This window comes from Neophocaena asiaeorientalis, unplaced genomic scaffold (assembly GCF_003031525.2).
Source record: "Neophocaena asiaeorientalis asiaeorientalis breed wild unplaced genomic scaffold, Neophocaena_asiaeorientalis_V1.1 scaffold78, whole genome shotgun sequence".
In the NCBI taxonomy this organism is placed as follows: Eukaryota; Metazoa; Chordata; class Mammalia; order Artiodactyla; family Phocoenidae; genus Neophocaena; species Neophocaena asiaeorientalis.
Genome location: NW_020175018.1, coordinates 6951020 through 6974931, shown reverse-complemented (window position 1 = coordinate 6974931; position 23912 = coordinate 6951020). Strand labels below are relative to the sequence as shown.

Below are 23912 nucleotides of genomic sequence, written 5' to 3'. Positions count from 1 at the left end.
CCCGCCCCTACCCACCCCGGGACTGCGGGGGCTCCCGGCCGCCGCCCCAGCGCTCCCCGCCCGGGACAGCCCGGCTCCAGCTCTCTGGGGCGGGGGCGGGGGCTGCCCAAGTGCGGGCCCCCTCCCCGCGCGCCTCCGGGACCTGGAATCCCGGCTGCAGAGCCCTGCCCCGGACTTGCTGCCCCCGCCCTTCCTGCGGGCGCCCGGGGCAGCCCTGCGGGGGCTCATCCTTGAATAGTCGCGGGCGCCGCTCTGCTCCCATCGGTGCGCACGCATCCGGAGATGTGGCGGTGGCGAGACGGCCGTCACCAGCCCGCGCGGGGAATGGGGCTGGGGGACACGGACAGGTCATCCGGCATCACTGAGCCGGGCGGGGGGTGATTGTGCTCCGGCTGAGGGACGCGGTGGGATCGCAAAGCTGGGAGCCCAACGTCATCCTGGGGCGGCCCACCGGGACTCCCAGGGAAAGTGGGGCCTGGTCCAGCTGCGCCCCGAAGGACAAGTGGAAGGCTGGGGAGACGCGGGTGTACAGTGCAGAGACTCCGCGTCTTCGGGGCCCGCGGGGGGGGGGAGGGACGCAGAGATGGGGCTGATGGCGGTTCAGAGTGGAAGAGAAGGGGGTCAAGGAGACACAAGGAGGAGCAGCCACAGAAGTGGGGCCGGGGGGAGCACGGAAGGGGTACAGGAAGCCACAGCAAGGAAGGGAACTGGAAAGGAGGCGCCAAGAGGCGTGTCAGGTGCTGGCCACAGGGCTGGTTGGATAGAAACTGGGACAAGCCCCGGACGTTTGGTACCCTCGACCTTGAGAACCTTGGGGAGATGGTTCCATGGAGATTGGAGTGAGGAAGCGGAGCGTCCGTGTAGACAGTATTTTCTAGGAGTTACGTTAAAGTGAGAAGGTGTAGATGTTGGAGAGGAATGTGGAATGAGGGTAGAGGGCGTTTTAAAGCACCATGTGTGGTTAGAACACAGGCTCAGGGCTCCCGAGTCCCCACTCACTATCGGGGAGTCCTTGGGCATGTCACTGAACCTCTTGGTGCCTCAGTTCCCTTTTCCGTAAAACGGGGATGAAGATGACAATACCTGCCTCATAGGGTTCACGTGAAGATTAGATGAGATGGTGCCTGTAAAAGCACTTAACACGGCACTAAAAGCACCTGTTACTTTTCACTTGTAATTATTAGAGCAGCTTGCGATATTTTGCTGCTGATAGGAAGGAGCTGGGAGGCATTGAAGACAGAGGGGAGAGAAAAGGGAGCAGAGAGAAAGGGACCGAAGAACTTGGATGGAGAGAGAAATCTTGGGTTCCTGTGCCAAACCTAGGGAAGGAGGGAGCAGGTGGGGACGCAGGGAAGTTTGCAGGTTTGGGGTATGTGGTTAAGTGAGTGGCTTTCTGATAGTCTTTCTCCGAAGTAGGCCTCAAGGTCGTTTGCTGAGAGGGCCAGGTCAGGGCTGGCCCAGGTGAGGGTGGAGGTCCTGATTTCCACTGCAGCAGTAGGGTAGGGTGCCATGCCCTCTTTGCCAGTGACCTCAGGCAGACTCAGCATCGCTCCCGGGAAGGTGGACAGTTGAATTTACTAGGGTCAGAGGACAACGTCTGACCTGCCTTGCCCACTTGTGAGGCTCATCTAAAGTCGATGGATGTGAAAACACTATATAAGCATAACTTACCATTTTAATCTTTCTTCGTGACCTTGAGGAGCTGGAAGGGCTGTGGCCATCATCAATATCAAAGTTTTTCGGGCACTTCACTTGGGCCGTGCACCATGCCATGCTTTCACCCATGATCTCATTTAGTTATTACAACTCAGGTGAAGTAGGTATTAATATTAACCCCATTTTGCAGATGCAGAAACTGAGGTGCAGAGAAGTTACTGACCTTGTCCCAGGACCCACAGCTAGTAAGTGATGGACTCAGGGTCCCAACTCAGATCTGTCAGACCTCGAAGCCTGTGATTTGAAACTACTATGAAAGTTTGCAAAACCCCTAGTAGCAGCCCAGCAGAATAGAAAGATGTGGAGGGATCATCTTTTCCATTTGGTAGGTGAGGAAACAAAGGCTAGAAGCTCTGACCTCCATCCTGGGCTCTGTAGGCTCCACCAAGCTGCCTTGTTTTTGCCTCTCTTGAATGGGAGGAAGAACACAGAGCTTAGAGTCCCACAGACCTGGTGGTCATCGTGCTGTACCACCAGGTGCTGTGTGACTTTGGACCAGGCATCTTGCTCCTCTGTGCCTCCACGGGCCTGCGGAATTCCTAACAGGTTGCTCTAAGGAATAGGAAGGAAAATGTTGCCTGGGGCATGGTAGATGTGCCAGGAGCCATGCTTCCCACACAACAATGGATCTGCGTCCCACTTGGCAGCTGAGACCAACTCCTCGTGACCTTGTATTTATTTAGACCTTTGTTCTTCTCAGGGCCAGGAAGTGGTGGCGCCTGATCCGAGTCTGTGGCCACCTGTGACTTCCTGAGTGGGGCCGTGGAGGCAGGGCCCTGAGCAGTCCATGGTCCTGAGGCCTCGGACTTCAGAGGGGAGGGCCAGGTGTCACACATACTGATGGAGAACGCCATGGGCAGGGCTGGGCCATCAGAAGCCTTCCTGCTGGCCTTGGCCATGGGGTCCCAGAATTTTAGACCCCAGAGAAGTCTTGGAGATAATCCCTTGCAATTATTTTTTTTTAAACAAATGGGGTAACCGAGACCCGCTGTGCAAAAGTGACTTTTACCTAAGATACTCTGGACAGGGCAGAGCTAATATGCACAGATCTTGCATTTTTGGACCTGACTCCAGAACCCTGGGGATTTCCACTGGGGCAGTGAACACCCACACCGAGTATCCTAGGCTGCTCGGAGGTTCCAGGGAACATAGACAAGTCACCGACTGGGGCTCTCTCTGCTCCTGTCCCCTGGGGAGGAAGTGGAGGAAGCCAGTGGCAGCCTGAGGTCCTCCGACTGGGGAAACTTTAACTGTGGTTCCTGAAAGTCCGTGACACGGTTCTTTTTTCTCTCTGACTTGCTTTCCCCTCCCTCTTGCTCAAAAGAATGACTGGACACTCCTAGAGCCTGCAGTCACCATCCAGGGGATTTTTTTCACCACAAAGGGTAATTCCTGTCTCATCCCTGCTGTGACTCAGCTGTGACGTTGAACCGCACAAGCCAGCGAGAAGATAAAATCATCAGACTCCTGCACATCAGAGAGGGTGGCCTGGCCAGCACTCACCTCTTCTCCCAGCACAGACTCCACGGAGCTGGTCCCCTCCCCAGAGGAGCTTGAACAGGGGCCCCCCACCAGCCAGCCTGGGACCCTGAGATGGCCTCTGGCTCGGCCAGCAGCCGCCACCCGGCCCCCGATGAGAACGAGTTCCCCTTTGGGTGCCCCCCCACCGTCTGCCAGGACCCACCAGAGCCCAGGCCCCTCTGCTGCGCCGTCTGTCTCTCTGAGAACGTGAGGTGAGGGGTCAGAGGAGAAGAGGCGGGTGGGAAGGAGGTGCCAGGGAGGGACCCCTCACGGGAGGCGGGGGTGAGGAGCTGTGGTTTTGGGCAGGTGACTTCACCTCTCTGGCCTCAGCTTCCACACCTGTTCCTCAAGGGTCCCGGACACTGCCCCGTCTGACTGTTGGTGGGAGGAGAAGTAGCCACAGAAAGACGTCAGCTCCCTTAGCAGAAGGCCATCCGGGGTCTGGGGGAGAGCCTCTGGGTCCAGCTGGGCTACTTACTGTGTGGCCTGTGCAAATTGTTTGATGTCTCAGCCTCCTTGTCTGTAAAATGCCTGTAAAGTGATTTTCTACCTCCCAGGATTGTTACAAGGCCCAGTCAATAACATTCCAAAAAATCCTTGTAATAATGAATATAAACTCCCTGGTAAATGACAAACTGCTGTACAAATAGATCTTTTTCCACAGTATCACCCATCACTTCAGACTGTTTGCTGGGAATGCTTTTAAAGGGGACTAGATATTTTTTGTATTCATATATTATACATTTATGGATGTATATATAAAATATGTATATATTTGCATATAAATATATACAATGCACACATTTTGCATGTGTATAAAATACACGTATATAATTTACATTGTATATTATATATTAAATATGTGTATATTTATATGTAAAATATAAATAACTAAGAGAGGTGTGACATCAATATGATCGTCAGTATCCCACCTTAAGCAACTATTATGTACCAACTGTGTGCCAAGCACTCTTGTGTCTCCAGAAGCCCCTTGGAAAGGTGGGTGCTATTATTACCCTATTTTACAAATGAGGACAGTGAGGCCTAATGGACAGATGAGGTCAGTTTGCCGCAGGTCAGTTTCCTGGCAGATGTGTTCTTAAACTGCCGTGCACCCCCAGCCTGACCTTTGTTTGGGACTTTACAGTTTAAGAAGGTGGGAAACTTCTCAGGCAAGCTTGAGGAGTTCCAATGCTTTCACAAAGGAGGAGGCCGAGAGAAGGCGGAGAGAGGTGGTGGTGAGAAGGGCAGGTGGGGGGAGGAGCAAAGCTCGACTGGTTTCACCATCCTGGCTTCATCTCAGGCTTTTGCAATGGGTCTCTTGGCTTCCTTCGCTGTCCTTCCAAAACCTGGCAGAGGCGGGAGAGGGATCCAGGCCTGAGGCCTGAAGAGCTCTGCCCAGCTCTGCGCCTGCCTCCCTCGACCTTGGTGGATCCATACGTCCTCTGAGGCCTCATTCTCCTTCCTGTAAAATGGGCCTGACCCGTGGCTCTCACTGAGGACCGGATCGCTTGGGAGCTTTGTTAAAGCACATAGGACCATGTGTCACCCCATTCAGAGTCCGGCACCCACTCCTGGTTAAGAACCTCAGGCTAGGTGTTCTCGGAGGCCCCTTCTTATTCTGAGAGGCCATGGTCATCTGTAATTACTAAAAATAAGAGACCAAAATAAAATAGAGGAAGCTGAGAAGAACTAATATAGCTGCACATCCACAATCCTTTATCTGAACCCGTGGGGTCAGATGTAGTTTGGAATGGAGAAGTTTTTCAGATTTTAGAAAAGCAAGTCAGTGCATTACTGTGTAATTCTTCCAGCGGGAATTGGGGATGCACCTTATAATCAAGCAATGAATATTTCTGCAAACATAAATATTCACACTAAGTGGGATAAGTAGGGGCTTGAATAGCCTCTAGTCACTTCAGATCAGGTTTGGCTGCCAGAGAAGCTCACTGCAAACTACAGGAAAACATTGGCTTAGGAATGGTGGGTCTGGGATTGTGGAGCTGCAGGCTCATTGGTATCAGCTGCCACACTGGGCAAGGGCTAGGCATTTGGAGCTCTGGGGACGGTGGTTGGTGCCATGGAGTCGTGAATGCCTCACTCAGTGGCATTTGTTCATGTGTCCCCAGGAATGGTGAGGATCGGATCTGTCCCAAATGCAAAGGGGATGACACACCATCTGAAAGGCCAGGAAGCCTTCTGTCTCAGGAGCAGGTAAGTTGGCACTGCCAGGAAAGACTGTCTGTCAGTTGTCTCCGTTGGCAGGGGAAGAGGCCAAGTAGGTATCTGCCCACCTAGTCCCTGCCAGGTGGCTCCTTCCTTGTCTGAGTCTAGACTGAATTCATTTTGTCAGCAGTGAGGAGACTGACATTTGCGGTGGGGAAGCAACTTGCCCCAAGCCACCTGGCCGACCCGTGACAGACTCAGGGTGAGAACAGCATCTAGACAGGGGTCAACACACCACAGCCTGCGGGCCCAACTCAGCCTGCCGCCTGTTTGTACGGCTTACGAGCAAAGAATGGTTTTTACACTTAAAAGGTTTCTAAAAATTGAAAGGAGAATGAGATTTTGTGACACATGAAAATTATAAGGAATTCAAACTTCCAGGTCCCTACATAAAGTTATATCGGTTCACAGCCACAACTCACTCATGTATATATGCCTTGCGTGTGGCTGCTTTTTTATTTTTAATATTTATTTATGTATTTATATTTATTTGGTTGTGCCGGGTCTTAGTTGCAGCAGGCAGGCTCCTGAGTTGTGGCATGCGAACTCTTAGTTGCGGCGTGCATGTGGGATCTAGTTCCCTGACCGGGGATCGAACCTGGGCCCGCTGCATTGGGAGTGTAGAGTTTTATCCACTGTGCTACCAGGGAAGTCCCTGTAGCTGTTTATGTCCTGAAACAGCAGAGGTGAATAGTTGCAACAGAGGCCTCACAGCCCAAAATATTCACTCTCTGGCTCTTGACAGAAAAAGTTAGCCAACTCTTGACCTAGACAGTTCTTTCTGGCCCTGTTTGCCCTCAGACAGGGACAGGCCATCCTCATCTCACTTCTCCGGCTCTGCCAAACCGTGCTTCCAGGAATAAGATGCAACTTTGGTAGTGTGAGGGGCCAAAGAGATACCCTCAGGCATCAGTTTAGAACCCCAGCCCTTCTGAGCTGGAGAAGGACCCTCGCAGGTAATCTGTCCAGCCCAGAGGTTCCCACCTGTTGACCAGCACTGGTCCATTCCCACCAGTTCATGACAAAAAATGATAAAAAAAAAAAAAAAAAAATAAGGAAATTGTTACGAGTTTTTCTCATAAAAGTAAATTCTTTCCATTTATAGAGTCAACCTTTACTCTGAGATGATGCCCTTCCTATTCATGTCTTTGTATAAAGGAAATGATTGTGATAGGTGATAGAATTCGGGGGTAAAGCCTTTATTTAGTAAAATTTTAAAATGGCAATCTTTATGTTCATCTCCTAATTTAAAAAGCAAACAAACTGGTATTGGTCTGTGAATCCAAAGCTTTAAGAATCCCTGCTGTAAATCTAATCCCCTCTTACACATGGGCCCCGACACCCACAGGGGCGTCTCATTGCAAAGTTCCCTCATGACCAGGGTCTCGCCAACTTGGCCACCAGCACTGTCCACACTGTGAGGCACCGGCTCCTTTCAACCAAAGCTCCACCATTGCCCGAACCATGGCCCAGGGGTCAGGAGACTGGTGTCTGAGGATGGCTTTATAATTCAGTGCATGGCTGAGATGACTCCCCTGTCTCCACCTGTAAAGTGAAGATGCTAGATTGACTGTGCAGGGTCTTTCCAGCATCTGCAATGTCCCATTGCCAGTCAGTGGCTGGCAGGGCGGCTCTCCCTCCTGCTGTGGAACCAGAGGCAGGCAGGTCTCCACGCCTCCTTACCCCTTCTCCGCTCTGGCCCCTCTCCTGCGGAGAGTTGGAGGAATTTCCTGTCCCACCAGAGCTGGTTTTGAGGGCTTTCCTGTCTTCCTGTCAGCAACCCTCTCCCCCCGCAGGTCGTCAAGGGAATAATAGTAAGGATCCAGTGCATTTCCCCAGAACTTTATACTCTACAATGTGGTTAAGAGCTAATAGGATTAACACCCATGGAATAACTTTCCAAGCCTCCCTATTTGAGATCTTTGTACTCCGCCCTCGAAAGAGAGGACATGGGCTAGATGCTTTCTAAGGCACCTGCCTGCCCGAAGGCATCAGGGCTGTTGTTTTGACGTGTTTTATTCTTGCCTCTTAACAAAATGAATACAGATTCATTGTACAAATCTTAGATAACATGAAGATGAGATATTTTAATATCTCTCAACCCAGTAGTCTTAATTTTTTCATCTTTGTTAATGTGAAATCAGATGAAAGTAGAAGCGTTCTGATTAAAGGGGAGCCTGGAGCCCTGTCCTTTCGGTTACCCCACTTCCTTCTCCTGTCCCAGCCCCTCAGAGACACTGGGGATTCCTAGGGCCCTGCAGAGCACAGTTTGAAACTTGCTGCCTTAAACCAAATGAAGTGACTCTGATGATGGAATTACAGGCACTGAAACAGGCTACAGAGTGGGAGGAGGGTACACCCCCAGTGGAAAGCTGGTGGGGTGAGCCAGTGGTCTGACACCTGCACAAAGCCACAAGTGGAAAGACCAGGGACTCCTTCAGCTTCTGACCCAATGGGAACTTTGGGGGGACTTTTGACCAAAGGAAAGCAGCTGATTATAAATCGACACTTTGCATACGTGGTGATTCTGCAGTTCGCGCATCTGGGGAAACCTGGGAAGTGAAGGTGGGGTGGACAGGCCGGGCCGGAGACCAGCTGAGCTAAGCCCCGAGGTGCCCATTCTTGCGACACTTTCCATGCCATCTGCTTATCAGTTTGTCCTCCTCCTCTGACTTCATTAGATTAATGTCTCTCTAAGAAGTGCTCAAAGCCCGAGACCGATTAGCTCATGTAAGAAGCAGATATTAAAGGATAACTGTTGACCTGGTTAGAGACTTGGTTCTTGCCTAGAATGACCTTCCTACAGAAGTGACAATGAAGTAGGGGACGACCCGGTGGCTGGGAAATAGCAGTCAATTCTGTCTGCCTGAGACCCTGTGAATGGGATTGTTTCTCTCACTCGCTTCCCTCTGAGGTCACTCAGGAAGGTCAAAACCAAGCTGCTGCCAGTGGCTTACAAGAGTGCCTTAAACTATTCTAGAATCAGAAAACAATAGGAGGTCAAGCTGTCTAGTCCAATTTCCGTTCTGTACTGGATTCCTGCCAAGTGGCTTTGTGTCCTTCCAGTGACGGGGAGCTCATTACTGCATGAAACCACCACTTCCACCATGGGGAACGAATTGTTGTACCATTTTCCTCTTTGTTTGTACTGAGCTGAAGTCTGTCTCCCTTGGGGCCACAAAAAGTAAGTCAGTCAGCCTCCTGTCCCCTGAGGCCGTCCTGAGTCTGTGGAAGGACGCTGACCACGTCCATCTTGAGTCTGTCCTCAGCCTCTGTGCATATCTGTGTGCTTGGAAATGCAATGCCTGGAAATGAACCCCCTTACACTTCTGAGCTTGACAATTGCATCTGTAACCTTATCGATCCCATGACATCCCGTGTCATGGGCAGTGGTGATACCCCTATTTCACCAGTGGGTAATATATCGAGGTTCAGTGAAGAGGTGTGCCTGCACCAGTCATACAGCAAAGGTGGAGGCAGAGCCAGGCTCCCACTCCTGCCCCTTAGGCTGCTGACATCTTCTCTCTGCTGCCTCCAGATGGTGGATCACCCCCAAATGTTTTACACAGGTTTAAATACACAGTCCGCCTTAAGTGCTGGAATCCACCAAATGCTGTGGAAACAGGAATGGGCAAGACTACTCTCAACTAGGGGAATCAGGCAGGACTTCCTGGAGGAGGTGGCAGTTGAGCCAAGCAGAGATTGCCAGAAAGGAAACTGACTCAGGTACAGAGGCGGGCAGGAACTGGCGAGCGGACCGAGTCCACCCTGTCACTGTCGAGTGCCTCTCCCTCAGCACTAGCTGAGACCCAAGCAAAAACAGCCCCTCCTGGCATCCCAGACCTTGGCCAGCCTCAGTGCCCAGCACAGCAGCGTGGGAAGTGCCTGGCACATTGCAGACCCTCCGCTCTGTGCAGTAGCTTCACGGAGGCAGCTCTCATGCTCCCGGCACCCTCTTGACACTCACATTCTCGGAGGCCCCTAGGTCCCCAAGTGTGGACCCTTTGATGGAGCTCTCTGCTGACCCCGTCACAAAGGGCCTGGGTAAGCAGGGAAGCTGGGAACACCACACACACCCAGATTTCTCGGACGTGGACAGAAGGACAAGTGTTCCCTCAGGGCTGGGATTTTGTTTTCTCTGTTTCCTCCTCAGAGGAAATTCCACTGCGAATTTTATTTTTAGCAGTTTGCAAGCAATGAGACCGCTCACACAGGGGCCTTCTGTGGCACCAGACAGGCACAGGCTTGGCTCAGGACAGATGCCCCGTTCCTCCTCTGCGACCCCAGCCCCTTCCCACTCCAGTCCCCTCGGTCCCTGGACTTCAGATGAGGCTACCCTTTAGTCAAGGTGAGGACTCCTGGTGGGGAGGAAGGACCCTGGACGTAGATTCCAGGCCCCTGGCCTCTGCCACAGCCTTGCCCCAAACTTGCATCCTGCAAGTCACCGGCCATCTCAGCTTCAGCTTCCTCACCTACACGAGAGGCAGAACCTCCAGTGGGAAAATAGGGTTTTACAGAATTAGTTATTAAGAGTTTGAGATGTGAGGATTAAATGAGACGCGTGTATGCGACAGCCATTAGCAAAAGGAAAAAGATGTCCCAAGGGCAGTGCTTAATCCACAGGAATAATTTTGCTAATAATAGTACTTCTACTAATCATGGGTAACATTTACTGAGCACCGCGTCAGGCAGAATGATGCTCCCCAAAGATGCCCACGTGTTAATCCCCGGGACCTGTGCATATGTTACCTCACATGGCTCTGTTAGTCTGCTCGGGCTGCCGTAACTAAGTACCACAGACTGGGTGGTGTGAACAACAGAGATCTGTTTTCTCACAGTTCTGGAGGCAAGAAGTTCTAGACAGAGTTGGTTTCTTCTGAGGCCTCTCTCCTTGGCTTGTGGATGCCCTCTTCCCCCAGCATCTTCCCATCATCTTCCCTCTGGATGTCTGTGTCCTAATTTTCTCTTCTTCTAAGGACACCAGTCATATTGGAGTAGGGCTCACCCTAATGACCTCCTTTTAACTTAATTACCTCTTTTAAAGACTCTGTCTCCAAATACAGTCATGTTCATGGGAGCTAGGACTTCCCTATATGAATTCAGGGTGGGGAGACACTACTCAGCCCATAACAATGGCAAAAGGGACTTTGCAGATGTGATTAAATTAAGGATCTTGTGATGGGGAGATGACCCTGGCTTATTTGGTGAGCCTATTGTTATCACAAGGACCCCCAAAAGAGGGAGACAAGAGAATCAGAATCAGAGCGAGATCGGAAGATGCTCTGCTGCTAGCTTTTAATATGGAGGGAGGGACCCTGAGCCAAGGAGTGCGGGTGGCTTTCAGAAGCTGGAAAAACAAGAAAACATGCTCCCCTTGGACCTCCAGAAGGGGCACAATCCTGCTCACTTTTAGGACTTCTGGTCTCCAGGTCTGTAAGATAATATTGGGCTGGCCAAAAAGTTCGTTCGGGTTTTCCCACGACATGAAAAACCAGAACGAACTTTTTGGCCAACCCCAAAAATGTGGGTTGGCTTTTTGTTGTTGTTTGTTTATTTATTTGGTTGCGCCAGGTCTTAGTTGCAGCTCACGGGTTCCTTAGCTGTGGCTCGCTGGCTCCTTAGTTGCAGCACGTGGGTGGGCTCCTTAGTTGCGGCATGCATGTGGGATCTAGTTCCCTGGCCAGGGATCGAACCCAGGCTCCCCGCATTGGGAGCGTGGAGTCTTAACCCCTGTGCCACCAGGGAAGTCTCAGTGGGGGTTGTTTTAAGCCAATAAGTTTGTGGTATTTTGTTACAGCACAATAGGTCACTCGTGTCAGAATTTACATATATTATGGCATTTAATCCTCACCATAACTCTATAAGGGGGAGTTCTGTTATTATACTCACTTTGCAGACTAGGAAACTGAGACATGGAGAGGTTAATAACTCTCCCAGGGCCACATAGATAGTGTGTGAACGGACAGAGATGCGCTTTGCACTCTGACAGGCTGGCTCCAGAGCCCACCCCCTTAACCCTGGAAAGCACCCCAAGGAAGGAGAGACTGAGTGACTGATGGTGGGACTCTGGGAAGCCTGGCTGGCCACCAGCGGCCTCTCAAGTTACCCCCTGCCCCTCCTCTGCCAGACACAAGAGGCTGGTCCCAGCCCACTCCCATTGTACGTGGTAATAAGGATGCCCGCTCCACCCATGTGGCACTTGCCAGCCTGCGTGGGCTTTCATTGCACAGACACACCACAGGGCTCAGATGCCAAAGGAACATGTGCCTCTCCACCTGTGGGTGATTCTCGACTCCCACCGTTAGTTCTATCACTTTCACCTTTTTACCTCCCTCTGACTCTCACTTCAAGCATATACCCTTAGAACGGCAGAGGATTCGAATCATGGGCGCATAGGGAGTTTCAGGGCCCGAGAGATGACCCCTCGTGCATTTGCCAGGTTCCTCCCCGGCCTCAGGCCCTCCATCCTTCCCTCATGTCAGGAACTACCTTCTGGGAGAGGCTGCATCACAGGGCACTTTCCAAGGCCACTGCAGTCTCCCTGACAAGGCTACACACCCCTCCCCAGTAAAACATCTGTTTTCTATTCTTTGTTGGGAGCAACTTGTGCTTGAAGCCCCAGGCAATGGGGCAAAGTGGGGGGTGGCCTTTTGCTGGGCTGTGCTCTGTGTCCCAAACCAACTGTACTCATTAAGCCCACAGCTCTCACTTATTTTACTATTAGAGAATAACTAGTGTGGCTTTGTATTTGCTCAGCCCAAAAGACCTCTGTCCTCCCCTCCTTTCATCCAAATCTCCCTTCACATCACCCCATGAGGTTATTCTTAAAAACAACGACAAAGCTCTTGGAAAATCAAGATATTATTTACATGTAATAAAATTCACTCATTTTAAGTGCACAGATTGATGAATGCTGGGAAATGTATACAATCGTGTGACCTGCAGTCAGGAGGGTGAATGTTTCTGCACCAGAAAAAGCTTCCTTGTGCCCTTGTTTAGTCAGTCTCCCCCAGCTGCAGCCCAGGAAGCCACTGGTCTATTTTCTGTCACTATAGTTTTGCCTTTTCTAGAATCTTGTAAGAATAGAATCCTAGTATGTAGTCTTTGGTGTTTGACTCTTTTCATTTAGCATGTTTTGAGGTCCCTCCATGTTATCGCACATATTAGTAATTTAGTCCATCTGACTGCTGAGTAGTGTCCTAGAGTACGGATATACCGCACTTTGTTCATCCATCCACCAGTTGATGGATACTTGGATTGCTGGCAGCGTGGGCCTCTTAGGAGTAAAGCTGCCGTGAACATATTTTCACTTTCTCTTGGGTAAATTCCTAGCAGTGGAATGTGTGTGTTGTCTGATAACTTGATAAGCACGGTCTTACGTATGTATGATTTAACTTTATGAGATACTTCCATAGATTTTCCCAAAGCGATTGTACCATTTTGCATTCCCACCAGCAGCCTATGAGTGTTTCAGTTCCTCCACGTTCTCACCAAAGCTCGATATTCTCGTTCTTTGTAAATTTTAGCCATTTAGTGAGTGGACAGTGGCATTTCGTTACAATTTGCATTTCTCTGATGACTGGTGATGTTGAACATCTTTACATAGGCTTGTCATTTGTGTATCTTATTTTGTGAAGTATCTGTTCAGTATTTTACCCATTTTGTATTAGGTTGTTTGTCTTATTGAATTGTAAGAGTTCTTTATATATTCTGGATATAAGCCCTTTCCAGGTCTATGTTTAGGAAAAAATGTTCTCCCAGTCTCTCCTGGGCTTACCCTTTTTTTTTTTTTTTTTTTGTGGTACGCGGGCCTCTCACTGTTGCGGCCTCTCCCGTTGCTCAGCGCCCATGGCTCACGGGCCCAGCCGCTCCGCGGCACGTGGGATCTCCCGGACCGGGGCACGAACCTGTGTCCCCTGCATTGGCAGGCGGACTCCCAACCACTGCGCCACCAGGGAAGCCCTGGACTTACTCTTGATAAGAGATAGAGACATGGGGTAGGAAGATCCCTGGAGCTGTGCTGCTTCCTAGCTGTTCCTCCTTGAGTAAATCCCTGGCCCTCTGTGAGCTTCAGTTTCTTCATCAATCAGATGGGAACAAAAAACCTACCCTGCTATCCCCAAGTGTTGTTAGGGGCCCTAGGAAGAATTATGACTATGAAAGCATTTTGTAAACTCCTCAGACTTATACATAGGTTAACAGTATTGTCAAGTTGCTTGTTAGAGGCCCTCACAGAGCCCCCAGACCAGTGGGGGCAACCAAAAAGTAAATGATGATTACAGGGCTGAGTGGAATATGTCCCATCAGGAGAGGTGGCAGCGCTTCCCAGGAGCACAGCAGGGGCCCTGCTCTCGTTCTGAAGGAGGGTTACAGGACGGCTGAAGCAGAAGGAACAGCATGTGCAGAGTTTTGTGGCCCAGCCCAGCTTATGCCTGGTGGATGCTGGTGCTTTGCAGAGAGCCCCAGTGCCACTGGGAGCCCCATAACATCCAGTGACATGGTTCTTATTTCCAGGATCACCCCGAGGTGGCTGAGGCTGGAGTTGGGTGTCCCTTTGCAGGTGTTGGCTGCGCCTTCAAGGTAAGCATCTGAGTGTGAGAGAGGAGATCTTTATACTACAGTCTCAGACCTTCCCATCAGCCCCTCCGGGATGTTCCCACAACATCAAGCTACGCCTCTGGATGTACCTTACATGACTTTCCCGAGCAACAAATTCACTAGTAAATCGTCTTTGTACTCAGGGGAGTTCTTCTTAATGTCTCACCTGGGCATTTGTAGCATCACAAAAATGACCACTGCCCACACCCCCAAAAACCCCCTTTGCCTCTCTCCATGGTCCTGAATCATCACTGCGCTCAAGGGCATGGCAGAATTGTTGCTCTGGAGGCTGGGATGGACACAGCTCATCATGGCTATGTCTCATGCCAGGGTCCTTCTCCGAATCCCTCTTGCTGTACACTTCCCTTGGCCGGGTGAATGGATATGACTTCCCTTGGCAACCTTTGGTGGCAGGACTCTCCACTGCTCCCTGGTCCTCCCTCCCCCTCTGTTTTCACTGATCAGCCCCACTCTCTTGGCAGGGGGGCCCAAAGTTCATGCAGGAGCATGAGGTCACCTCCCAGGCTACCCACCTGAACCTGCTGTTAGGGTTCATGAAACAGTGGAAGGCCCAGCTGGGCTCTGGCCTGGGGTCTGGACCCATGGCCCTGGAGCGGAATCTGTCAGACCTGCAGCTGCAGGGGGCTGTGGAGGCAGCTGGGGACCTAGAGGTGGACTGCTACCGGGCCCCCTGCTCCGAGAGCCAGGAGGAGCTGGCCCTGCAGCACTTCATGAAGGAGAAGCTCCTGACTGAGCTGGAGGGGAAGCTGTGCGTGTTTGAGAACATTGTCGCCGTCCTCAACAAGGAGGTGGAGGCCTCCCACCTGGCCCTGGCCGCCTCCATCCACCAGAGCCGGCTGGGCCGTGAGCACATCCTGAGCTTGGAACGGAGGGTGAGCATGGGAGGCACGTTTACCCTCAAGGCAGCTCAGGGCCCCCCCCCACCGCCCTGCCACCCCATCTTGTCTCCAGAGCAGAGGACCAGCCTTCCTGCTAAGCATTCTCCCTGTGCAGACCAGTCACTCCTCCTTCAAAAATATCTCTCCTGCATCCCACAGCCTTCTAGGAAGAGGACAGAGTCAGAAGTTATAGTCAAGGTCAAACTCCCCCATCCAGTGCTTCCTTTCCTTTGCTTAAACTTCTGCAATAGACTATTCCTACCCCAAGCATCTCATTCCACAGCTGGACATTTTGCACCGCTAGAAAGTTCTCCCTCGTACTTAACTAAAATCAGCCTCCTGTGTCTTCCCTGCCCCTCGGGGCCCCCAAAACATCTGACTTCTAGCCCCCATGGAAGCCCTTCAGAGATGAGCAGTCAGTAATAATATCCTGAGTGTTTCCTTTTTTAGGCTAAACACCCCCAGTGCCTTCACCACTTCATCAGAGCACATCGTTTCATGCTGTCCTCATATGTGCTGGCTCAGCCTCTAAAGGATTCCACACACTCAGAGTGGTGGTGTCAAACCACCAGATAATCCACTTATCTGACAGTTCTTGGTTGTACCAGACTGTCCCCTCCTTTGTTCCAGAGCTTATACTTTTCTTAATATAACCAGTCACAATGTTAATGTTGCTTTTTGGGGGGGCAGCAACATTACTTCACCATCTCATGTTGAGTTAGGCCTGGATTTTCGTTCCAGGTCCACCATTAATTTGCTGTATAGATCTGGGCAAATCACAGGACTGCAGCTTTCCCATCCGTAAAATTAGGGCTTCAGTTTTCTTTAAGGACACTCACTTCCATTCCTGACTTCCCTACCTGAGTACACCCAAGAAAAAATTTGTATTCTTTCAAATGTCAGTGGAGGAACCTACCAGAAGAGCCAGGCACTGGGTTTGGGTGGCGAAGTAAAGGATTTATTTATGTAACTCTTGCCCCAGTTGGAAGGTGATGGCCTCCCCGAGGGCAGTGACTGTGTCTTCAGTTCATTAATGAATTTCCTGGCTCTACTCTTACGTGCCAGGCACTGTGCAAGGCATGGACACAGATAAAATGAGCATGGGCCCAGCCGTTGATAGGGGAGACCGTCTATCCTGTTGGAAAGGCAGAAAAATGTATCTCAGATGGTTGTAAAGCCTCTATAAGATCGAAGATGAAAGAGAGATACCAGCTGAGCTAGGGCAGTGGATGTTTTGCAGAGGAAGAACTCTGTGAGCCAGGTTCCTGACGGACGAACAGGAGTTGGCCAGTGGACAAGGAAGGGAAAGGAATCCCAGGCAGGAGGGACGGCATGTACAAAGGCAGATGCACGTGGCTGAGGGAGGCAAGGAAAGCAAATTCGGGGGCAGCTCTGTCTCTACATCCCACTGTCCCCATCCCACCGCCAAGCTGGATTCTGGTGCCCCTGGCTGAATGGGCTTCCCCGCCCCAGGTGATGGAGCTGCAGCAGACCTTGGCCCAGAAAGACCAGGCCCTGGGCAAGCTGGAGCAGAGCTTCCGCCTCATGGAAGAGGCCTCCTACGACGGCACGTTCCTATGGAAGGTCACCAGTGTCACCAGGCGGTGCCATGAGTCAGCCTGCGGCAGGACTGTCAGCCTCTTCTCCCCAGGTAAGGCCTCCCCGGGGGCACAGACACCAGCTGGGGGAGGCGGGCGGGGGTGGGGGTCCCGCTCTGACAGGCGGGCTGCGTCCAGTTAGACCAGTGTCCATTCGGGCCCCCGGCCCTACCAGGCCCGCAGAGGTAGTAGGCCCCTCCCCGCTCAGCCGCGTGGATCAGGGGCTGTTTGCACCAGGCATACCTCCCTGGACATCCGTCATGGTCTGCAACTAGGAATAAAATGATCTACGTTGCGTGGATAGCGGTAGTGAATGAGAGTGTGCTGTGAACCAAAGTTTGTGTAGATGCGAGGGAAGCCCAGGGTGACTTTCACAGGTAAATACCGTGGGGCCCCGCCCTCAGAGACCCCGTGGTCTGAAATAAGACAAGTGGAGAACTCTGTGTACCACTGTGGGGAGCACGTGATTGAGTATCGTGTACACTGGGGCAGTTCTTAGTCGTTTCTGGGGCCCCTGGGCCTGGCACGACGTCTTGCATGAAGTAGGCAGTTACTCGGTTGTTGTTTCTCCTAATTAACTGATAGCTGTCTGTGTAACAATGTGTATATTTGTGCTCAGACCTGTGTGCTTTTCCCCTGGCCTCACTCGCGTGCCTCTAAGTAAACGGGTGGGTCGTTAAGGAGGATTTCTGCCGATGGCAGTTTTAACCACCACTCACATCTGCTCCAGCCCCGTGCCTTTCCTGGCCATCTGCTCCTCTGACACACCCAAGGTCAACAGTGCTGGGATTCAGAGGGGCATGGGAGCTTGCCCCACACCACAGAGCAGGCTGGGTCCCAAAGCCAGCCCCCTTTCCTCAGGAACAGGGACAGCCCCTTCAGGGGGTGGCCTCGCCTCCTACACGTAAGCTTTTTTGTCCTGGCTTCTTTCCAGAGAGGGAAAAAGCAAGCAGTGTCTCTGGCTTCCTGTTCTACCAAAACACAAGGGGCACAGATGAGTCAGACTGTCAGCCTGTCCCTCCTCCACTCCTTCCCGCATACCCTCCACACCCTGTCCCCGCTCAGCCCCTCCCAGAAGGGCCCTCATGGTGAAGGCTACTGGAACCCACACTCAGATGGCTCTTTCAGCTGCCCAGGGAGAGAGCCCACAGGCCCCTGTGCCTAATGACCAGGTGATGATTCATCCCGGGGGCCTTTGCCAGCGGTGGCCGGCAGCACTGTGATTCACCGCACTCTCTCCCAGCCTCCAGGAGACCCCAACCGCTTGGCCTAGGGCAGCGGAAAGAAGTCCGTGTTGGGAGGTAGGAGGCCTGGCCCCTAATTCTGTCTCTGCCCCCAGTACACTGTGACACTGTGGCCAGCCACTTCCCCTTGCTGGGCTTGGGTTCCCGACTACAAAATGCAGGTTGGTTAAATCAGAAGTGTGATCCCAGGGCCAGCAGCATCTCTATCCCCTGTTAGAAATGCCAGTTCTCAGTCCTCACCCCAGCACTACTGAGTCAGAAGCTCCAGGGGCAATCTGTGATTCTGATGGCCTTTGACAGCCACCAGCCCAGATGATCTCCAAGATTTGATGCTCTATAACGGAGAAGAATGCTGAGCTCCATCCCCAGATTTCATTTTTATTTTATTTTATTTTTTTTTGGCTGCATTGGGTCTTCGTTGCGGTGTGCGGGCCTTTCATTGTGGTGGCTTCTCTTGTTGCGGAACATGGGCTCTAGGCACACAGGCTTCAGTAGTTGTGGTGCACGGGCTCAGTTGTTGTGGCTTTCGGGGTTTAGAGCGCAGGCTCAGTAGTTGTGGCGCACGGGCTTAGTTGCTCTGCGGCATGTGGAGTCTTCCCGGACCAGGGCTCAAACCTGTGTCCCCTGCGTTGGCGGGCAGATTCTTAACCACCGTGCCACCAGGGAAGTCCTGATTTTGTAGTTTTGAGCCATGACCTGGGCATGCCTAACTGTCAGTCCCAGTTTCCTCATCTGCAAAGCCCAGCACTCTCCAGCTGCCTCGGCGCTGACTCTGGCTTCCTCATTTCAGCTTTCTACACTGCCAAGTACGGATACAAGTTGTGCCTGCGGCTCTACCTGAATGGGGACGGGACGGGGAAGAGGACCCACCTGTCCCTCTTCATCGTGATCATGAGAGGGGAGTATGATGCCCTGTTGCCGTGGCCTTTCCGGAACAAGGTATGGGCCTGGGGGACAGTGGGGGTGAGATGGAGGAAACCTGGGTCCTGATCCTGATTTAGCCATGAACTCGCCTGTGTGACCTCGGCAGATCCTTTGCCCTCCGTGCTGTCAGTTTTCCCTCATAAAACAAGAGCCTGAGTTCACATCTAGTAGCCGAGGCTCTTTGCTGCATTCTGAGTCTAGGAGCTAAAGTGTTTGGACCAGCGACCCTGGAAGACGTGTAGAGATGAAGTTCACGTGGGGGGTGAATAAGGAAAACTTCTTGGAGGAGGTCCTGTGGGGCTGGCCTGAACTGACAGCATTCTCAGGAAAAGGGGAGGAGGAGCAGATCCTCTGCACAGCTTTTAGAATGGCCCAAGTCCCAAGCGGGGATGTGGTGCCACGGGAGCTCTCCCTCGCTGCTGGTGGGACTGTAAGACGGCGCAGCCACCGTGGAAGATAGTTTGGCGGTTTCTTACAAAATTAAACATACTCTTACCATGTGACCCAGAAATCACACTCCTGGATGTTTACCCAAATGCGTTGAAAACTTACGTCCACACCAAACCCCTGCAGACAGATACTTACAGCGACTTTATTCATAATCGCCAAAACTTGGAAGCAGCCAAGATGTCCTTCAGTAGGTGAACAGATAAATGAGCTCTGGTAAATCTAGACAGTGGAATATTATTCAGTGCTGTAAAGAAATAAGCTACCAAGCCATGAAAAGATGCGGAGGAAGCTTAAAGGCATATTACTGAGTGAAAGAAGCCCATCTGAAAAAGCTAGATACTGTATGATTCCAATTATATGACATTCTGGAAAAGGCAAAACTGTGGAGATAGTAAGAAGATCAGTGGTTGCCAGGATTTCATGGAGGGGAGGAGAGATGAATGGGTGGAACGCAGAGGATTTTTAGGGCAGTGTAAATACTCTGAATGATATTATAATGATAAGTACATTTGTCCAAACGCATAATGTACAACGCGAAGAATGAACCTTAAACCGGGGACTTTGGGTGAACATGGTGCGTCAACATAGGTTCATCACCTGTAGCAAATGTACCGCTTTGGTGGGGATGTTGACAGTGTAGGAGGTCGTGTGGGGACATGTACTCGGAAATCTCTGTGTTTTCCATTCAATTTTGCCGTGCACCTAAAATTGCTCTGAAAAATAAAGTTTGTTAAAAACGCTTAAAAGGGCCGCCGGAGGTGGGAGTGTGGCAGGGATTCCCCGCGGGTGGACAGCGGCAGCAAGGGAGTGGGGGAGGCAAGGGGAGGGTGTGGACTCCACACCTCAGCTGGGTGGAGGAAGATAAGGGCGAGCAGGTGGGGTGGAAGCGGTAGTGCCGCAGTGGTCTGGCTATGAGTCAGTAGGTCAGTGGTTCCCATGCGTGCTGGGGGGATTTTCAAAATACTAATGACTGGGTCTCACTCCCGTAGATGGTGAGGCGTGACCATCGGGAGTTTTCAAACCTTCCCAGGGAATTCTAAAGTGTAGCCAAGTTTGAGAACTGACTGCTGCAGTGGGCGATGGGCGTTTCAGTGACGTGTGCCAGGGAGGAGGCTGTGTGTCACTTTGAGATCGTTGGCTTCTCGGAGGCACCCAGGGCCCCTGTACAGACCAGAAGCTGGGTTCGTGTTTCAGGGTGTTGATTGCCGTCTGCTCAGTGGAAGGCCTGTCTGCTCTCGCCTGGGAGGGTCCAGCTGTGTTTGAAGGATCAGACAGACATCTCAGTGCAGGAAGGGACATCTTGGGTTATGGAGTCCAGCCTCCTTGTCCGGGCTTAGTCCCCCCTTTAGCCCCCAACAGCCAACCACAACTGGCAGTGGCATCTGAATTCCCCCTTCCTGTTAGAACACCTGAGCTCTAATCACGGGACACCCCTGAAGCCTGCTCACGGTACCAGGTGCTTCCGTTTCCGGGCTCTTCCTGTACACCATGTGTGGTCCTTACGTGTTTCTTTGACTCCTGATCAGTGTGAGCTCAGGGTTAGAGGGGCTGCACGGGTGACAGGCACAGACCCTGTCCCTGACCTCCCACTGGCCCCTGCCCCACAGGTCACTTTCATGCTGCTCGACCAGAACAACCGTGAGCACGCCATCGACGCCTTCCGGCCCGACCTGAACTCAGCATCCTTCCAGCGGCCCCAGAGCGAAACCAATGTGGCCAGTGGCTGCCCACTCTTCTTCCCCCTCAACAAGCTGCAGTCGCCCAAGCATGCCTACGTGAAGGACGACACCATGTTCCTCAAGTGCATCGTGGAGACAGACGCTTAGGGCAGGAGGGGCCGAGCAAGCCGCACCCGGGTCCCGAGGGAGCACCCGCTCAGATGGGGGTTCAGCAAGATGACTGAGGTCCTGCCTTTGGCGCCCAAGATCCCAAGGCACAATGATGGGCCGGGGCTGGCATGACGTGAGCCGAGCGGACAGATTGACCGTGGCTAGCTATCAGTTTAGTGTGGCGGGACCTTGGACTGGGCCCACAAAGGCACAGGGTCCCAAAGGAGGTGGTGCAGGACTGATCCCCCTGCACTGACTGTGCAGCACTGGAGCCCCAAGAGCCACCCGGCCCTGAATGTTGAGATGGACTCCGGCCGAGATGGGGAGGGTGTGGGGACCAGGCTGGGGCATGGATGGGGAGCTGGAGGTGTGGGACCTCAGCAAAGAAGCTCCAGGGATGGGAAGACCTCTGCAGGCCGCCACAGAGAGTGAACTTGCTCTCGTCCTGCTTGGAATCAGAACCAGGACCAGGGGGTGGAAGTGACAGGGTGCTGGTGCGAATTCAATCTGTCCCGTCCTGGACCGAGTTCCCCAGCACTGGAGGTGAACAAGCAAAACCAGGGGGCCACGCTGCGGGGAGGGCATCAGATGCGGGGAGGGGTGGTTTTGAAGACCTTCATGGTTCCTTCCAGCCCAGACTCTCTGACTCTAGGCCTCCTGGGCCAGATGAGGCCTAGTGCCGCAGGGGGTCTGGAAACATTCAGGAGCCCGATGCCCTCCAGTTTCCTGACTCACCTTCAGTACTGCCAGGTGGGCTGAGCTGACCCGCACGGCACCTGCCACCCTGGGCCGGGCAGTCTGCTTGCCCTCCATGCGGAGCCATGCAGAGGCCCTGCGTCCTGCGCGTCCCCCAGCTGAGCGCCCCTCCCCCTGCTCCAGGTGAAACCAGGTCCCTAGCTCCCAGAGGCAGCTGGAGGGAGCGTGGAGAAGGAGAGGGGCACAGACTCTCCACGCTGCCTGCCTGGGGGCCCCACTCTTGGCCATTTCCAGAATCCCGTGTCGCCCGTTGAACGAAGGTAACCACATCTCTAGTTGATGGATCAGGACTGCTGAGCCACCCACAGGTGTTGACCTTTTATATGTATAAAACCGAAGAAAGAATTTTTTTTTAAATGTCTTTTGCACTTTTCATAAAGGGTATGGTTGTGGGAGTTGGTGGTGACTTGTGAGCTCTGGGTGGCGCTGCCGGTTTTGCAGGTGGCATCCAAGGCTGGTGTGCTGGCAGGAACATGCCTCTCTGCCTCAGTCTTCTGTCTGTAATGGGGGAACCGCGCCCCGGCCTGCCTCCCTCGCTGAGTTCTGTGACCTCAAAGGAGATGCTACGCAGGAGAGGCTAGAGGGAGAAAGGCCCGGGCACCACTGCCCACCTGGCCTGGCCTGGCCTGGCCTGGCTGCGGCCCATGCTTGTCTTCTCACCTTGGAGGTCCCTACACAACCAGTTCCTGTAGGGACCCTCGCCTGTCTTTCCAGAACCCTGAGGCTGCGTGTTGCCGCTCAGAGATGCAGGGCAGGTCCCCCGCTCTGCCTCTCCCCACCAGGCTTCCCTGCAGCTTACTCTTCCTCTGTTTGCCGAGGCTGTGATGGGCTTCATGCCTCACACCCTCAGGGTTCTCATCTGTGAAATGGGTCAGCAGCCCTGCCTGGCCTCTCTAGCCCAGCGTTTGTGAGGATGACGCTCACATAAGAGGTAACGGAGCAGCACGGCCCAGTGGGATCAATATATCAGAAAACGCAGACCCACCCCTAGTCCAGACCTGGTATCCCATCGTGCCTCAGCCTCTTCATTTACAAACACGGGGAAGCATCCTGCCTGGCCCTGCCCAGCTCACAAAGTTTTCACGAGGCCCAAATATGATACCCGAGCCCTAGCGCTTTGTAGTGTAATGGCATCTTGCCACACGTGATAGGCTACAAACATGTCAGGGCTTCTTTTTCTCGTCCCCGCTGCTGACAGCCTGTCATGAGGCTGACTTGCTTCCTTGATGTGTGTAGAAACAAAGGTCTGGCCCAGCAAGTGATGGGGACATCTGTCTCAAAGCTGGTATCCTGGCCAAAAAGAAAAATCATCCCTACTCACTAAGGTAACAAGCGATTTGTGGGACAAGCACTTCTAGGGACAAATATCACTCTGTCCCTTTCACCGCTTATATCTGATGGGAAAAGACACATACTCTCTTCAGACACTGTGAGCTGCAGCCATTCTTTCGGTAAAGCTTTATTGAGACATACTGTGCTGGCCCCTAGGGTGTGGGGAACGGTAAGATGTGCACCCTACCCTCAAGAAACTCTTAGTGCAGTGGGTGAAACAGGCATAAGTAGCTCATTGAAACTGATACATAAGAGAGGCCCAGAGACAGCACAGGAACTCAGATCCGTTGGTTGAAGCACGGAGGGCTTCCTGGAAGAGGTGGCCTGTAAACTCACCCTTAAAATATTTTTGAGATGCAGAGAATAAGGGTGTGAGGGACAGTAAAGACCCAGAGTTGGGATGCAGTCTTGCCCTCAGGTAAGGTCTGAGGAGGCGGAACCGCGGAGGGGAAGGCAGGAAGGCAGGATGGGCTGGAGCACAGAAGGCATCTAAGGTGGTCCCAACTGCCCGAAAGTAGCAGCACTGGGTGGGAGGTTCCCAGATCAACCTGCGTGTGACCTTTCAGGCTGTTAACAGTAGGATGAGATGATGATTTGAAACCGTTACTAATTTACCTTCCACCAAAGCTCTATGTTAAGTGCACCAAACACCTGATGTCTTACCTCTTACAGACGATTCAAGAGGAGGGGAGGCAAGATGCAGGCAAAACTGCTGTTTCATTGGATCCTCACAAAACCCTTGTGAGACAAGCATGGTGTAATCCCCTTTTAGAGACTGGGAAACTGAGGCCAGAGAGGCCAGGTGCCCTGCCTAATGTC

General features: G+C 52.4%; 1 protein-coding gene across 4 annotated transcripts in view; it reads left to right on the top strand.

Moving 5' to 3' along the window:
- TRAF1 (TNF receptor associated factor 1) overlaps positions 1–22118 on the top strand; it is a 22365-nt gene extending 247 nt beyond the window's left edge. The window contains exons 1-9 of one of the 4 annotated variants that reach the window (XM_024762767.1): positions 59–264; positions 1847–1901; positions 3041–3449; positions 5367–5451; positions 13978–14043; positions 14544–14954; positions 16434–16611; positions 18593–18741; positions 20784–22118. In XM_024762767.1, coding sequence (XP_024618535.1) covers positions 3310–3449; positions 5367–5451; positions 13978–14043; positions 14544–14954; positions 16434–16611; positions 18593–18741; positions 20784–21002 — 1248 coding nt within the window. In that variant the 5' untranslated portion in view covers positions 59–264; positions 1847–1901; positions 3041–3309 and the 3' untranslated portion in view covers positions 21003–22118. Of the gene's footprint in view, positions 1–58; positions 348–1846; positions 1902–3040; positions 3450–5366; positions 5452–13977; positions 14044–14543; positions 14955–16433; positions 16612–18592; positions 18742–20783 lie in introns of those variants that run through there. The other 3 variants (XM_024762766.1, XM_024762764.1, XM_024762765.1) reach the window with 3 other exon arrangements.
- Positions 22119–23912: the final 1794 nt, after the last annotated feature.